This window comes from Malania oleifera, chromosome 9 (genome assembly GCF_029873635.1).
Source record: "Malania oleifera isolate guangnan ecotype guangnan chromosome 9, ASM2987363v1, whole genome shotgun sequence".
Lineage (NCBI taxonomy): Eukaryota > Viridiplantae > Streptophyta > Magnoliopsida > Santalales > Ximeniaceae > Malania > Malania oleifera.
In genome coordinates this window covers 50048678-50064939 of record NC_080425.1, presented here as the reverse complement: position 1 = coordinate 50064939, position 16262 = coordinate 50048678, and the positions used below count along the sequence as shown (strand labels likewise).

Sequence of the window (16262 nt, the reverse complement as noted above, 5' to 3'; positions counted from 1 at the left end):
AATCTTTGTTTTCGGTAAATGATATATATTTATAAACCTTGTACAAACAATACCACAAAGATTTATATATCACACACACACACGAATATCCTTTCCCAAATATATCAATATGAACACCACAAGATATTCAAATATGTTTGAAAGTATTTTTGCAATCTCCAAACAAAAATGAACTTCCTAAGATATTGCAACTAGAGTGCAATACTTGGGATGTCACAAAGAGTCTTTCTTAGGGCAGGCTTATTGGCAAAGCCTCCTAAGAAAACTTAGGTTATGCTCTCAAAAATCGATTCAAATACACAGTAATATGAAGAGCTAACCAAAAATAAAAGACTCAATACACTTACAAATGATTTGGATAGATGAAGAGTGTAAGCTTGAGTAGGTTTTCAAAGTAATGTAAGTAGTAGGAGGCAAATATGAGTATTTGGCTTGAGAGAAAATTTTTCTTAATTTATTTGCTAATCCGTGCTTAATCCACCAAATGAAAGAGTATATATAGACATACCAAGAATTTTGACCGTTGGGGACTTATTAGGAATTTTCAGAAAAGATTAATGACACTTAAGAAAATTTAACCCTGTTTAAAAAATTTAATCGCGGTAAAAAAATCAGGGCAACCCGAGAGGTCCGGTCGACCAAAAGTAGCTCGGTCGACCGGGACTCAAGTAGCTCGGTCGACCGAGGGCATTTTGAACTAAGGGGTCGGTCGACCGGGTAAGGGCGATTTTTGAAATCTCCGAGTTTCGGTCGACCGAGGCCTTTTTGAACTGCACGGCTCGGTCGACCGAGTTGTTGGGAATTCCCCCGAGGCGCTTCGGTCGACCGAGTTGTTGGAGTACAAAAGTGGTCGGTCGATCGGGGGGTCAAATAGTTGACTCCCAGGTGGTTCAGTCGACCGAGGTCAAATGACCTGTAAGGGGTCGGTCGACCGGGACCGGGTCAAATAGTTGACCCGGACCGGTTTCGGTCGATCGGGCCAATTTGAACTGTTTGGCTCGGTCGATCGAAAGTGCACCAAGTGTGCATTTCGGTCCCGAATTGACCCAACTCAATCAATTTTTAAGTGCCTAATAAACATATGTGCATATGTGTGTGTCCTAAGGCCACTTGGGGTCCAATTTTGAAGACACCGAAAAAGTCCGGTGTCGGTCGACCTTCGGTCGCCCGAAGGTACACTCTAAGGTCTTTCTATGGTTCGGTTTGAGCTTACAAAGTAAATCATTCATGTGATGTGTGTGAGCTTATTACAAACCAGTACCCTAATTACTATTACAGACAGCCTAATTACTATTACAGACAAAATTCACTTAGAGATATTACAATTGGGAATATGAAATTGTCTTCAAGCTTTCACGTGCCCTTGAATGTATGTTAGTATAAACCTGCACATGAACTGGATATTTATTAAATACAATTGAGTTTGTCATTATCAAAACCAGGGTGTGACCTATAAGGTCAACAAAAATAATTAATAATAATAATAATAATAAATAAAATAGAAGTAAAAATAAAAATAAAAGTAATAATAATAATAATAATAATAATAATAATAATAATAATAATACAACTAATGAAAATTAATAATAATAATAAGAATAAATAAAATAATAAAAATACTAATAATATATACTAATAATAATAATAATGATAATAAATATATTGGGCCGGGGTAAAAATGGGGTGTCTACAGCATGCATAAAAAAGTGTGATTCTAAAATTCTTGCTTAAATAGAGAATGACTTGAAAATTAAAAGATTAGTAAGCAAGAATGAATCATTGGAAAAGGATTTGACTATCTTGAAATCTAAAATTTCTAATGATGATAATAAAGACCACTTGATTGCAGATCTTGAAAGTAAAGCAAGCAATATGCCTAAAGAACTTTTGAAACTTCAAAATGCTTGCAAAAATTTGGAAAACTCAAAAATTCAAGATCTAGAGAAGAAAATAGAAAACCAATCTAAGATCATCTACACATTCACTAAAGGTAAGGAAAACTTTGATAAACTGCTAGGTGCACAAAAGATGACCTTAGATAAGGAAGGTATAGGCTATAATGGGATTGAAAATAAGAAAAGAAAGAACCTATACATGGGGTACTTTGTAAAAGAATCGAAACATTATGCTAGTACCTCCTCTAGTCCATACACTCACACCACATGCATCTTATGTAAGAAGAAGGGGCACACAAAATTTGATTGTCCATTTAAAAGAAAAGGTGTGAAACCCAAACAAGTATAGAAAATTAAAGAATCACCAACTCCTAACCCATCGAGAATAAAAGGTAGAAAAATGATATGGGTCGTTAAGAAATAAAACCCCTTGAAATTCAAGGAAGAATTTGCTCAAACAAGAATTACATGATCACATAATTCTTCCTTAGTAGTTAGGATTAGCTATAGGGGTAGTGTCTTGCAAAGGCTTGGGAAGTGGTTCGGGACTGAAAATGTAAAATCTTAGTATATGCCAACTATTTAAAATCTTACATACTAAGTATTTTGAAAAATCAAGTTAATCTACAAATCCAAGCATATAACCAATCTAAACTTAATGCATACATTCCTTGGTTGAATATGAAATTATTGGCTGCTTGAATGAAAATCCACTTCCAAATGGACATGACATTTTTGCCTTGTATTAAAATTTCAAATTGCTTAACTCATTCGTAAATATGAGTATCTAAAGTTAAGCATACATTTTGTCCATTACCTAGCTTGTAGTTTAGAGAATCCATCTCACACTATATATCATTTAATCCTAAACCCATCATTGAACTTAAATGCCTAATAAAATGTTTAGTCATCACTCTAGGCTTGAAGCACTATTAATCATCAACTCCAAATATTTCTAGTGCTTATTAAAAGATATCCTTCCATAATTAAAATTAGAGGCAATCACTAAGGGATTCTAGTTTCACTGATTAATCAAAATATTCCCTTGTGTGCTTAAAATATAAAGATCTTCTAATTTTGGTTCACCGTATCCTTCACAGGGAATCTTTACCAACCACGATCACTTCAGGTAAAGATCCACCTTCTCATTGGTTCGTATCCTTACTCTAAAATTATGATCATATCTAAAGGATACATTCCAATCACCAAAGAGCGTCAGTTCTTAGTTATTCATATCCTCCACAATGCTCTTTGCCAGAATAAGTTAGGACATATTCTTTAAAATGCTTATCTTGTACAATGTCCTACTTTTGAATACTCTATTAAACTTGAATAAAATGTTTAATCTTTAAGAGTATTCAATTTTCTTCCAAACTCTCAAACTTTATATAAAATCATTTAAGAGCTTCATCCTCATGAATTAAGTTAAAATGGCTCATTTAATTGATATAGGTTTCAATCTATATGATGGAACAAAAATTCAAAGAAACCTATGCATGAACCTTAAAATGAAAAGTCATTTGAACTTAGGCCTCTCGCGTATTGGCTTAGCTTATTTAAAGATATATATATATCTTGTGAGCTTTTGGTCCTCTAAGCCTATTCATTTAAAGCCATGATATATATCATGGAAAATCTTAATACACTTGGCTAAAGAACCTAAAAATTAAGAAAAGGCATAAATTGAATTAGCACATAACTCAGGGGGAGCATACATTCTTTCATAATTATATAAATTAAAATGCTCTCATATATTTATTTCATGCCTAAATATCCATATGAGTATTGCACTGAATTCCTAACTATCCATGGTTACTTATTATTCATAGTATCTAGTTGGATGGTTCACATTTTATATGGACAGTTGATTATACTACCTGATTGCATGCTTAGTTTAGAATGTCTCCTGCATGACAGATGCAGTTGATGTGAATTGCATGCTGGTAGCAGATTATAGGTTCTCGTGTGCCTTGACTGAAATATAAATTGCTTGTTTGAACCTATTAGGTACAATTTTTATGGAAAAATGTCCTATATACAAACGACATGCTGCCGAAATTTTGCTAAGATTTTCTTATATAAAACCTTGTATTAAAGATGATTATAATAAAATTAACGTTAAAATATTTTTGAAAGGATGAGTGAAAACTAATTGAAAATTAAATTTCATCCTTGCATAATCATCAAGCACTTAGAGAGCTGAGCACCTTCCCTATAGAAAGAACTTGTAGGACTCATATGCATCACTATCGTTTATTGAAATATTGAGGCTCTTATGATATCCATGGACATTATATCCTGCACGTAAAGTTCTTTGATTTGATATGAAATGTTCTTGGGTCATGAATTGCATAGAATGCCTTAATATCTATTTTTGATGCACTTGTTATCTATAGGGATGATTATACTGTTTAGAGATAAATATTGTTAATAGATATTAGGTGTAGTTCTTGAAAAATGGTTTGTGTGCTCACTTATACTTTGGTATATTCAATGAAATCAATCCCTTTCAAAGTAATTTATAGTATCTAAGCAATAATTCAAATTTATAGAGGGAGCATCTAAAATTAAAATGCCTATCATATTATGCTTACAAACTTTTGAGGCTTAGATATGTACTAAATATAGTGTAGCATGTGCTTAAATAAAATAATCTTTGTGAAAATCTTAAGCTGATGTTCATTACATTGCCACAATTTGTTTGTGCTTTGTCATATGATCTTATATGTAATTGTTAAATCTTTAGGATCATTATGGTTGTGCTTTTCTGGTCATGCTTAATTTGGTACTTAAATGAAATACCAGAAAAGTAGTACTTGCATTATCTTTAAAGCTTCTTTTTCAACAAGCACACCCCCAGCACTATTCTGCAAACATTAAAAAGGGGATATATATATATATATATATATATATATATATATATATTTATATTTATGTGTACATATATATTTATTGTAATACTTTATGACAAGAACTATTTTCAAAACTCAAACTTTTTCTCTTGCCTCATTATTACTATTATATACATACATGTTTTAAAGTTGTATAACTGGTTTAGTAACTACATATAAAAATGCGTGCTAACTAGTTAGACTATTTTTATGCTCAAACCTCTATTTGGTATCATATGTCGTGTGCCTTTAACTCAAATCTTCTACAGGTCTTATGATATGTTTAAGTTGCAAATGGTTTGGGCATATTCATGGTCTAATTTTGTTTTTCATGTCATTTAAATCATTTTTATAGCTAGTTATATAGTTTGTGTGCATAACTGCTAAACTAGCCATTGCTTTATACTCTATGAATTTGTCTGTGCTATGAAATGCATGACTATTCTATCTCTTGAATGACTGAAAGTTATACTTCCATTTAATGTTTTTGAGAATATTGGACTGTTTGAGTAAATAGTTGTAGATATCTTGAATATATATTACTCAATTAGGTCACTTGTTTATAGAAATTTTTGGGACATGTTCTGTTTTCAAACGGCGTGCTGCCGAATTTTCTAAAACCCTTTTCCCAAACATTTCTTGTATTCAGATGATTATTTGCCTATATGCTTCAATATTTATTTAGGCCATTTTTGTTGTTGCCAAAAGGGGAAGAAGTAGGCAAGTATTTGTCATCATCAAAAAAGGGGAGATTGTTGACCCTATAAGTCATGCACTGTTTTGATTATGACAAATACGATATTTAATGGTTTGATGAGTTTGTGTGTAGGACCGATCGAACATATCATATGGTGCATGCACACGACACATGAAGTGAAGACCTGAAGACCCTGTTTATGTTGTATTGTAATTTAATCATTATTTGGGTCTGTAATAGTAATTAGGAGATTATGGTCTGTAATAATTAATGTCTTACCTGTATGGTAGGATCGATAAGCTCAAGACCATAGATGAACCTTAGGGAACACCCTTAGGTCGACCGACACCGGATTTTTTTGGTGTCTTGAAAAAAGGCTTAGAAATAACCTTAGGACACTCACACATGCATATATATATATATATATATATATATATATATATATATATATATACATATTTGGTCATTTGAATAGGGTGATTGCACAATTGAAAAGGACTGAAATGCACATATTGTGCACTTTCGGTCGACCGACCAAGGCAGTTCATTTTGCCCCTGTCGACCGAACCCAGGTCCAAGTCAACAGTTGACCATGTCTCGGTCGACCGAACCGTTACAGTTCAAATACCCAGATAGTTCATTTATATCTGGTCGACCGAGCTAAAATTGCATACTAACTACCTGGTCGACCGATGGTCCTCGGGAGAAATCCCAACTGTCTAGTCGACCGTGAGATTTAGTTCATTTTCCCTTAGTAGACCGAACCGCGCTATTTGGAAAAATCGCCCTTCCCGGTCAACCGACCATATAGTTCATTTCTTGCCCGGTCGACTGAACCTCAAGAACTTCGGTCGACTGAACTTGTTATGGTCGACCGGACCTCTCGAGTTGCCCAAATATTTTTACTGTGGTTAACTTTTTTAAAATGGGGTTAAAATAGTAAAATAATGTTAAAACTTTTCTAATAATTCCATATGTATCCTTAACGGTTATATTTGAGGGGTTGTCTATATATACCCCCTCATTTGGAATAATTAGAAGTGGATTAACAAAACAATTAGCAAATATCCTTTAATTCTCAAAATCTCTATTTCTCAAATCCAAACTATATTTTTTCATTCTTACTTATTCTCATTGCAAATTTTGTTAAGTAAGAGTACTATTGTGAGTATCTAGTTAAGTTTACACTCTCATTTGTTCTAGTTGATTGATATATACTTTTATCCGAAAGTAAACTTGAAGTTTTTTTAGGAGACTTCATTAATAAGTCTTCCATAGGAAAACTTCGTAGAGCTTGTGAGTTTTGCATCATCATTGTAGTACTCAAGAGTTCGTATTGCTTTTTGCTTGTGAAATAAATTGTTGCAAATCGATTTCAAATATTTCGTGTGATTTACTTTGAGAAATATTTTGTTGAGATATTTGTGCATACGCAAAAAGATCTTTGTTGAAATATCCTTTGATTGATTTTATCTTCTTGAACACAAAAATCAAATTATTTTATAAACTAAATCTGAATATCTCTTGTGGTTTATATTGAGAAACATTATTTGTTGAGATATTTGAAGTGTGCTTGTGATCTTCGTATGTGCATTGTGATTGAAATATTATTTTGACATAAAGATCCTATCATTTACACTCTCACGCACTGATTGCTATATTTGCATAACTATTTTAAAGTAAACACTCAAACTACACCGAGCTTATCAAATCTTATCTCTTGGTAGTGTATTAATTACATTATGTTTAGTGGTACATAATCATCTTAGTGTAAGAAGCATTTCCTTGTACGCAAAATTATATACACATTTGTTGTATTTCCAGGCACGAGCTTGAAGAGGAAGACTAGCCTTGGAATAGTCTCGAATTGACTTAGACCCGGTTAGGAAAGTTAGGTGCGTCATCCTAATAAGACGTGTTGGTTGAGGTCAGTCCCTTAATTGACCTGGTTGTAAAGAGTTGAGATCAGCCCTGTGCTAATTGACCTGGTTGTTTAGGTGCCGCTCCACCCGTTAAGTGAGCATATAATGGTAATCCTTATACTTCTTGGCCAAGGCGGGGACGTAGGCAATTTGGCTGAATCTCGATAACATTTCTAGGTGTTGTCTCATTTACTGTTTTATTGTGTATGCTTGGTTAATCGTTTATTACAGTTTAAATTCCATTGTATATTTACATTGATTCATTTTACATTCATTAGATTGACCTTAGGTTTGTGTTGTTGTTAGAGGATTGACCTAAAGGATAAAATTTTTTAAATACCAATTTAACCCCTCTTTTGGGATTGTACCAAAGCTAACAAAATATATATATATATATATATATATCGAATTATTTTTGTATATATATAAGATGATTTACGTGTATATATATATAAATATATATTTACGTATATATATATTTATCAGATGATTTACGTATATATATGATTTACATATGTATATATATATATATATATATATTTTCATAGTGGATATCATATAGGCTGCTAATTAAAAAAAGAAAAAAGATAAAGAGTACTGCAGAGAGCTCAAAGAAAATAATCTACACTACAAAAATTTTCGGAGCTCAAAGAAAAAAAAAATACACACACAATTTAACATTATTTACTAACCAATATTTCAGGAAAAAAAAATTAATTACTAAACATAATTAAAAATAAATAAATTAAAATAGAAAAAGATAAATGAGAAGAAGACTGGATCAGGAAATGCGAGTGCAGTGATGGATGATGATCAGAAGATATCGAGAATTTCCAAGATGAAGCCATTGCAGATGGGGCAGTTGCCCCTACTCACCCAAAGCTCCCTCGAACACAGCCTGCAGAATGTGTGCCCACACGGTATGAACGCCGCACCTTTATGCCTCACCATACACACGCAGCAGCTCTGCTCTCCTCCTCCTCCTCCTCCTCTTCTGCCGTCGTTACCCCCGCCCTCTTCCTCATCTTCTTCTTCCTCCCCCTCTTCGTCGTAGGCCGCACAGTACGCCGGCCCCACCACCCCCATCTGCCTGTCCGTCTCCTCCAGCAATGCCATTAGGGACATCCTCACCGGCGTCGCTCCCTCCCCCTCGCCCTCCGCCGCATCCGTCGATCGCCGCTCCCCCGCTGCCTCTCCCTGCTGCTCCCTCTCCGCCGCCAATGCCGCTCCCAGGCGCGTGCCCGTCGCGCGAGGGGCCGATTCAGACTCACCGCCTATGTTATCCCTGGGCGGCGGTAATCCTTCTAGGTTGAAGGTAACAGCCGAGAAACGCGTTGAGCTCATGCGCGAAATCTGCCCTGCTCTGGAATTCTGTGCCGGCGCAATCGCCGAAGCCGACGAGTTTTCATGGTGATCTGACTCGTGAATTGACTCGCTCGAGTCCACCGCCATCTCCTGGTACCGAGTTGAGTGGCGCCGAGTGATATTGGCTCTGGAATCGCGAATCGGAACGTCGGAAGTCGTAAAGTGTACGGAAGATGTCCAAGCTGCGACGACGCGTCGGAGGCGTAGACGATCCTTAAAAGACTTCCAGTGTTTTTTGTTGGCGTTGTTTGCGTTTTGGGCGAGGGGATCTCCGTACGGAGCTGGGTTAGATGACTCGTCGCGGATAATGTCGTGGAGCGTTCGGCTCACAGAAACCGCACCATGCGTTTTGTCGGTGCTGAGGACGGCCCCTAGTGTTATTCGTGCGGCGGCGTTTCGGGGTTGATCGGCGGTTCGGCCGCGTTCGACTTCGAGGTCGTCGTCGCTGACTTTGAGAAGCTCACGAAGGTTTATGGCGTCCACTGCTAGCATATGGTCAGATTGCGAACTTTGTTGGAAATTTCCACCACCAACAGCGCCTCCATGAGCATCCATTGAAATCAATACAAATTCAGAGGAAAATTTTAATAAAATTAACAAATTCAGAAAAAGTGATTCAACAGAACATAATTGGTAAATAATTGTCAAGAGCAAGTGGCAAATGGAAACGAGAAACAGAAATGTGCTGTGTTTCTAGGAAAAAGGAGGGAAGAAAACGAGGATCAGAAGCTTCGCTAGCTGTCTGACGTAAAATTTTCCCAGAAAAATCACAATCACAATGACGGATAAAGAAATCAAACCAACAAAAAAGTTTATGGGCAAAGTTTATTACCTTCTCATTCACAAGGGAAAAAATCAAATTGGCGATAAGAGCTGAAAATTGAAGATCCAGATCTACGAAAATTCCAAAGCAAAGAAGGATCCAAAGCAAATTAAGAAAATGGGATTAAATTTCAGCTGCGGATTCCATAAAGAGGAGAGCATAGGATACCTTACGCTACGTTTTGGCTTAAACCACTGGCATGGAATCAAAGGACCAGATCTGATTGCTCAACAGCTTTAATAATACCAATGACTGTGCCCCAGCCGTTTCGCCATGAGAGACAATAAACACATCCACAGAAAAATAAATGGGACAAGAAATAAAGTTTGAGGAGTCACAAAAGAGAGAGAGAGAGAAGAAGAAGAGATCAGACGCACCAAAAGCGAATGCGGTCAGAAACGGACGTGCGGGATTACACTGCGTGCCACGTCTGGGTACTAGAGAGAGAGAGAGAGAGAGGAGCGAGTCTTACGGGAACTGGAGCTTGGGCTGCCCTTTATTTCCGAAAATTATCGCAACTTCTGGTCTATAGAAATTAGGGCAGATACACAGCCACACCGTTCCTTCTTTTTATATATCTATATATATATATATATATATATGTATATATATATTAATGTATTTATATTTTATATAGCTCACAATTTTACTGAAAAAATAAAAAAAAAAAATCTAACCATTTGAAAACTTTCTATAATGGCGTAGAAGTTTGAATCAGGTCATCTCATTGTCGATTAGGATAGCGTTTGCATTTTTTTTTTGGTTAGGGACTGCTGTTATCATGCACGCTTTGTTTTGCGGTGTGTGGGGTCTATGCCTGACCTTTTATTTTGCTGGAATGCTCTCCAAACAGCTAGAATTTATTTTCTTTTTAAACCAAATTTAGATTTAAGCTTTCGGTGAGGACATCTAAGAAATTAGAAATTTCTGTAGGCGCGGTAGTCAAGGAAATAAGGAATTAATATAGGTGTGTGCAATTACTCCGATCGGTCAATTAATAGATTTAATAGAATTTTTTCAATTAATTTCACCTCATAATTAAACCGATAGAATTGAACTCTTTAACCCAACTGTATCCAACCGAACCAAATTATCGGATAATTCAGTTAAATGAATTTAACTAAATAAAGTTAAAATTAATTATAGAAAAAAAATTTGAATGTATAATTTGTACACCGAAATGAAAATGGTCAAATGGGAAGGGAATCTGAGAATGGCCAAATGAAGCATTGGAAGTTTGGAACCTTAGTCTAAAATTATAAAATTTTATAATCTATATTTAATTATTAATTAATTAAAATTCAAGTAATTCGGTTAACTGAATTACATTTACGTATATGTATGATTTACGTATGTATATATATATATCAGATGATTTACGTATATATATGATTTGCATATATATATATATATATATATATATCGGATTATTTACGTATATATATATAAGATGATTTACGTGTATATATATAAGTATATATATTTATGTATATATACATATATAAGATGATTTATATATATATATATATACATCAAATAATTTACACACACACACACACACACACATATATATATATATATATATATGTACACGCGTAAATAATCTAATATATACATAAGATGATTTACGTAAATATACATATATATTAGATGATTTATGTGTATATATATATATTTATATATATATATATATATATATATATATACGTAAATACACGCCCAGATCTGCTTTAATGTATATATATAAAGAAAGGAGGTGCCGTCCTCTTTTATAAAAAAAAAAAATCTATTATTACGTTATATGAGATTCAAATTATAATATTAGTTTATTACTGGTAATATAATTTCAAATGTGATAAAATAAATAAATTACAGTTTTAATTAATAAGATTAGAAATTGAAATGGGATGATGAGTAGTACTGACCCGTATAATTATATGGTGGATCCTAACCCTTTTGTTTATGATGGGTATGGGTGAATGAATGGATATGGATTGTAATGGAGAGCTACCTACACTGAGAACTCCCCCAACCCATACGTGCATATGACAAGTACATTGGATCAGATAAGACCTCCCAGATATTAATGGATTGAAATTTGGATTGTGCATGCAAAAATTTCTCCACACTGAGACTAATGAGGAGCGGAAAACAAAAAAACGTAACCAACCCCCATTAGAAGCGGTTATCCCCACTCCCCACCCCCTCCCCCGGGGCGGCGAATGGAAAACATAAAAACCAAAGACAAAATTTTCTCGCTGGTTTTCTCGAGAAAAAAAGTAACGAAACATTTCTCTAGTCACCTCCTGTAAGTTATAGTCTCAAGCTCTGCTCTTCAAGGGCTCCTATTTAAGGTTTGCTCTGTGTGTGTGTGTGTGTGTGTATGCATGTCTTATTTTTCAATGTTGAATTATGCAGGGTGGAAAGGGTAGTGGGAAGGGTTGCTCTGCATGTTGCGTTATTCTTATATGCTTGTCAATGTATTCTTGTTCATTTGGTTCTTTAATTTGTTCCCTCGGGAAAAATTTAAGCCTACAGATCATACTTACAAATTCCTCTTCCGAACAAATTCTTTTCCAGATCCCCTCCCCCTTCTGTATTGGTTTTTATTTTTTGATTGTAGATATGAACCATTTGAACATGAATTTGGGTTTATTCCTTATATTTGATTTATAATATTTATGTTTATTATGGTACTCCATACATACATAATAAGCAAATGAATTTTGAAAAAGATTTTCATAATATGCATTTCATTGTCGTAATCCTACTAATTTGGTCATGCTTGGATATTCCAGTTTAATCTTATATTGCACTTCTCATTAATTAATAATGTTGGAGAGCTTGATTTTGTTCGTTGTGGGCTTTTCCAATCAATTTAGTCTTAAACTGTAGTACTAATTATTACATCTTATTAATAATTTTGCAGGGCGGGCTTGATCAAATTAGAACAATGCCCGGACACGCCAAGAGGAGAAGCATGGCAGAAAATGGAGATGCTGGGGAGGACTCGCTCCTCGCTACGTCGATCGGGAACGGGATGGATTTGGGTCCAGTCGTGAGGCATGCTTTTGAAGTGGGGCGGCCTGAAGCTCTCCTCCAACAGCTCAAGAGTGCTGTGAAGAAGAAAGAAGTTGAAATTGAGGATCTGTGCAAGACCCATTATGAGGAATTCATCCTCGCAGTCGATGAGCTTCGCGGCGTCTTGGTTGATGCTGAGGAGCTGAAAAGCGAGCTGTCGAGTGATAATTTTAGGCTGCAAGAGATTGGGAGTGCTTCTTTGCTTAAGGTCGATCAGCTTCTTGAGTCCTACTCGATCAACAAGAATGTGACAGAAGCCATCAAGATGTCAAAGAACTGTGTGCAAGTGTTGGAGCTTTGTAAGAAGTGCAACAATCACATTTCTGAGGGCAGATTCTACCATGCTTTGAAAATTGTTGATGTGCTTGAAGGGAAGTGCTTGCATAGCGTCCCAGTGAAGGCGCTAAGGATGGTGATACAGAACAGAATACCAATTATAAAACTGCATATTGAGAAGAGGGCATGTAGTGATTTTAATGAATAGCTTGTTCACATAAGGAGCTCGGCTAAGGGCATTGGACAGACCGTAATAGGGCACGCTGCAGCAGCCCGTCAGAGGGATATCTCAGCTAATCATGATCAGAAACAAACAGGGGGAGTAGCAGCCAATCGCTTGGGGGGTCGAGGGGATTCGGTACTATACACCCTAGATGTTGCAACACAAACTGAGGAAGAATCCGTTCTGAAGTTTGATCTAGCGCCTGTTCACCGCGCATATCACATTCACACTTGCCTTGGGATCCAAGAGAAGTTTCGCGACTACTACTACAAGAATAGGCTGCTGCAACTAAATTCCGACTTGGAGATCTCCTCAACCCAGCCTTTTCCTGATTACTACCAAAGCTTTCTGGCTCAGATTGCAGGGTACTTCATTGTCGAGGATCGAGTGTTGAGAGTTGCTGGCGGGTTATTGTTGGCTAATCAAGTCGATGCGATGTGAGAGACCGCTGTTTCAAAGATGATACCAGTGCTGGAGGAACAATTCTCCCACCATATAGATTTTGCAGCCCATTTGCTGGCAGTCAAGGATTATGTGACCCTGCTTGGAGTCACTCTCAGACAGTATGGTTACCAAGTGGGATCACTGCTCGAGGCTCTGGACAGCAGCAGAAACAAATACCATGTGCTTCTCTTAGAAGACTGCAGGCAAAGAATTGTCATTGTCATTGCCAATGACTCGTACGAGCAGATGATGATGAAAAAAGAAACAGACTACAACATGAATGTGCTTGCATTTCACCTGCAAACCTCGGAGATCATGCCTGCTTTCCCTTACATCGCGCCCTTCTCCTCCATGGTTCCCGATGCTTGTCGCATCGTGGCATCCTTCATCAAGGAATCAGTGGACTACTTGTCCTGCGGGGGCCAACTTGAGTTCTACAATTTCTTAAAGAAGTACTTGGACATACTGCTGATAGATGTTTTGAACGAGGTCATCCTCCAGAAGATCCACAGCGGCACCACCGGGGTGTCCCAGGCGATGCAGATCGCTGCAAACACGGCTTTCCTCGAAAGGGCTTGCGATTTTTTCATGCAACACGCGGCCAAAGAGTGCGGGATCTCGGTGAGATCGGTGGAAAGGCCTCAGGGCAGCTTAACAGCAAAAGTGGTTCTGAAGACTTCCAGGGACGCAGCCTACCTTGCTTTGTTGAACTTGGTGAACAACAAATTGGATGAGTTCATGGCGCTCTCGGAAAACATTAGTTGGACATCGGAGGAGACGCCCCATCTGGGACACGATTACGTGAGCGAGGTAGTAATCTACCTGGACACGCTGATGTCAACGGCGCAGCAAATTTTGCCATTGGATGCTCTGTACAAGGTAGGGAGCGGAGCTCTTGACCACATTTCGAATTCCATAGTGGGGGCTTTTCTAAGCGATGGAGTAAAGAGGTTCAATGCAAATGCAGTTTCGAGGATCAACAATGATATAAAGATGTTGGAGAACTTCGCAGACGAGAAGTTTCACAGCACTGGGTTGAGTGAGATATACAGGGAAGGTGGGTTGAGAGGGTGCTTGATCGAAGCAAGGCAACTGATAAACCTTCTTTCGAGCAGCCAGCCGGAGAATTTCATGAATCCTGTGATAAGGCAGAAGAACTACAGCACCTTGGATTATAAGAAGGTGGCCTGCATATGCGAGAAGTTCAAGGATTCCTCAGATGGGCTGTTTGGGAGTCTTTCCAATAGGAACACAAAGCAGACTGCTAAGAAGAAATCAATGGACATGTTGAAAAGAAGACTCAGAGATTTTAATTAAAGTTCACTATTTTATTTTTTTGCATTACACTTTTGGTTTCACCTCCTAAAAGGATTCCCTTAATGTTCTTGCGGAACAGCTTGCCTTTTTATTTTCCACCTCCTTTTCACATTGCATTGGAAGCATGTAAGCACGTTGTGATTTTTTTATTTTTTTTAATTTTAATGTGTTGCATTTGTTTTTGATTCATACAATTAATGAAAAAAATTACAAATGGTCATTTTATTTCATATCAAATGCCGCATTTTCCTTGCTGGCATGCTCCAGAGAAAAGCTTATTTATATAAGCTCAAACTTAATAAACACTTTTTTCTTCCGAGTTATATATATTACATGATTTATAAATAAATATATATATATATATATATATATATATATACATAAATCATTTAATGTATATATATACATTAAAACAGATCTGGGCTTCTATTTACGTGTATATATACAAAAATATATATATATTTACTTATATATAAATAAATAAGATGATTTACAAATATATATATATATATATATATCAGATTATTTACGTAAATATACTTGAATAACATCTGTTTTATATATATATATATATATATATATATATATATATATAAATCTAATATATATGTATATATACGTAAATAATCTGATATATACATACATACATATATATGTATATATATATATATATATAGATATACCTAAATATTCTGATATAATCTTGTATATATATATATATACGTAAATCTCATATATATATACACGTAAATCATCTGATGTATATATATATACATCAGATGATTTACGTATATGTATATATATATATGTAAATTATCAGATGTATATATATATATATATACATATATATATGTATGTAAATATATATTTATATATATATAAATAATCCGATATATATATATATATATATATATACGTAAATCATCTCATATAATCTAATATATATATATATACGTAAATCATCTTATATATATGTCAAATTCATCTGACATATATGTACATATATGTGTGTGTCTATATATATATATATATATACGTAAATCATCTGATGTATATAACAGATTATTTAAGTGTGTAGAAATATATATATATATATATATATATATATCAAATGATTTATCGATAGATATATATATCTATATATATATGTGTATATATATATATATTTATGAATATTCTGATATATATATATATACATAGATATATATATTTACGAATAATCTGATATATATATATATATATATATATGTATGTATATATGTATGTAAATATTCTGATATAATCTTGTGTATACATATATACGGAAATCTCATATATATATATGTACA

At 35.2% G+C, this 16262-nt stretch overlaps 3 protein-coding genes across 7 annotated transcripts; 2 read left to right on the top strand and 1 right to left on the bottom strand.

Moving 5' to 3' along the window:
• Positions 1 to 8013: 8013 nt before the first annotated feature.
• Positions 8014 to 10167, bottom strand: LOC131164206 (uncharacterized). 5 transcript variants are annotated; one of them, XM_058121224.1, is made up of 4 exons: positions 9971 to 10167; positions 9762 to 9845; positions 9603 to 9664; positions 8014 to 9309 (listed from the first exon to the last, which is right to left on the bottom strand). In XM_058121224.1, the coding sequence occupies exon 4, from the start codon at positions 9260 to 9262 to the stop codon at positions 8219 to 8221; it is 1044 nt and encodes a 347-aa protein (XP_057977207.1). In that variant the 5' UTR covers positions 9263 to 9309; positions 9603 to 9664; positions 9762 to 9845; positions 9971 to 10167; the 3' UTR covers positions 8014 to 8218. The 5 variants fall into 5 exon arrangements, with proteins under 5 accessions (XP_057977207.1, XP_057977209.1, XP_057977210.1 ...); XM_058121226.1 differs by having other exon boundaries at positions 9767 to 9845; positions 9971 to 10149; XM_058121227.1 differs by lacking the exon at positions 9603 to 9664 and having other exon boundaries at positions 9971 to 10149.
• A 2379-nt stretch (positions 10168 to 12546) lies between these two features.
• Positions 12547 to 13158, top strand: LOC131164263 (exocyst complex component SEC15A-like). Its single transcript, XM_058121315.1, has one exon. It carries the CDS (start codon positions 12547 to 12549, stop codon positions 13156 to 13158), a length of 612 nt encoding a protein of 203 aa, XP_057977298.1.
• A 474-nt stretch (positions 13159 to 13632) lies between these two features.
• On the top strand, positions 13633 to 15136 carry LOC131164262 (exocyst complex component SEC15A-like). The gene has a single exon (XM_058121314.1). It carries the CDS (start codon positions 13633 to 13635, stop codon positions 14932 to 14934), a length of 1302 nt encoding a protein of 433 aa, XP_057977297.1. The 3' UTR covers positions 14935 to 15136.
• The last annotated feature ends 1126 nt before the right edge of the window (positions 15137 to 16262 follow it).

Bases quoted from the DNA above. Each gene is read 5' to 3' on its own strand.
- LOC131164206 (XM_058121222.1), bottom strand. From the start codon at position 9,325: ATGGATGCTCATGGAGGCGCTGTTGGTGGTGGAAATTTCCAACAAAGT.
- LOC131164262 (XM_058121314.1), top strand. From the start codon at position 13,633: ATGATACCAGTGCTGGAGGAACAATTCTCCCACCATATAGATTTTGCA.
- LOC131164263 (XM_058121315.1), top strand. From the start codon at position 12,547: ATGCCCGGACACGCCAAGAGGAGAAGCATGGCAGAAAATGGAGATGCT.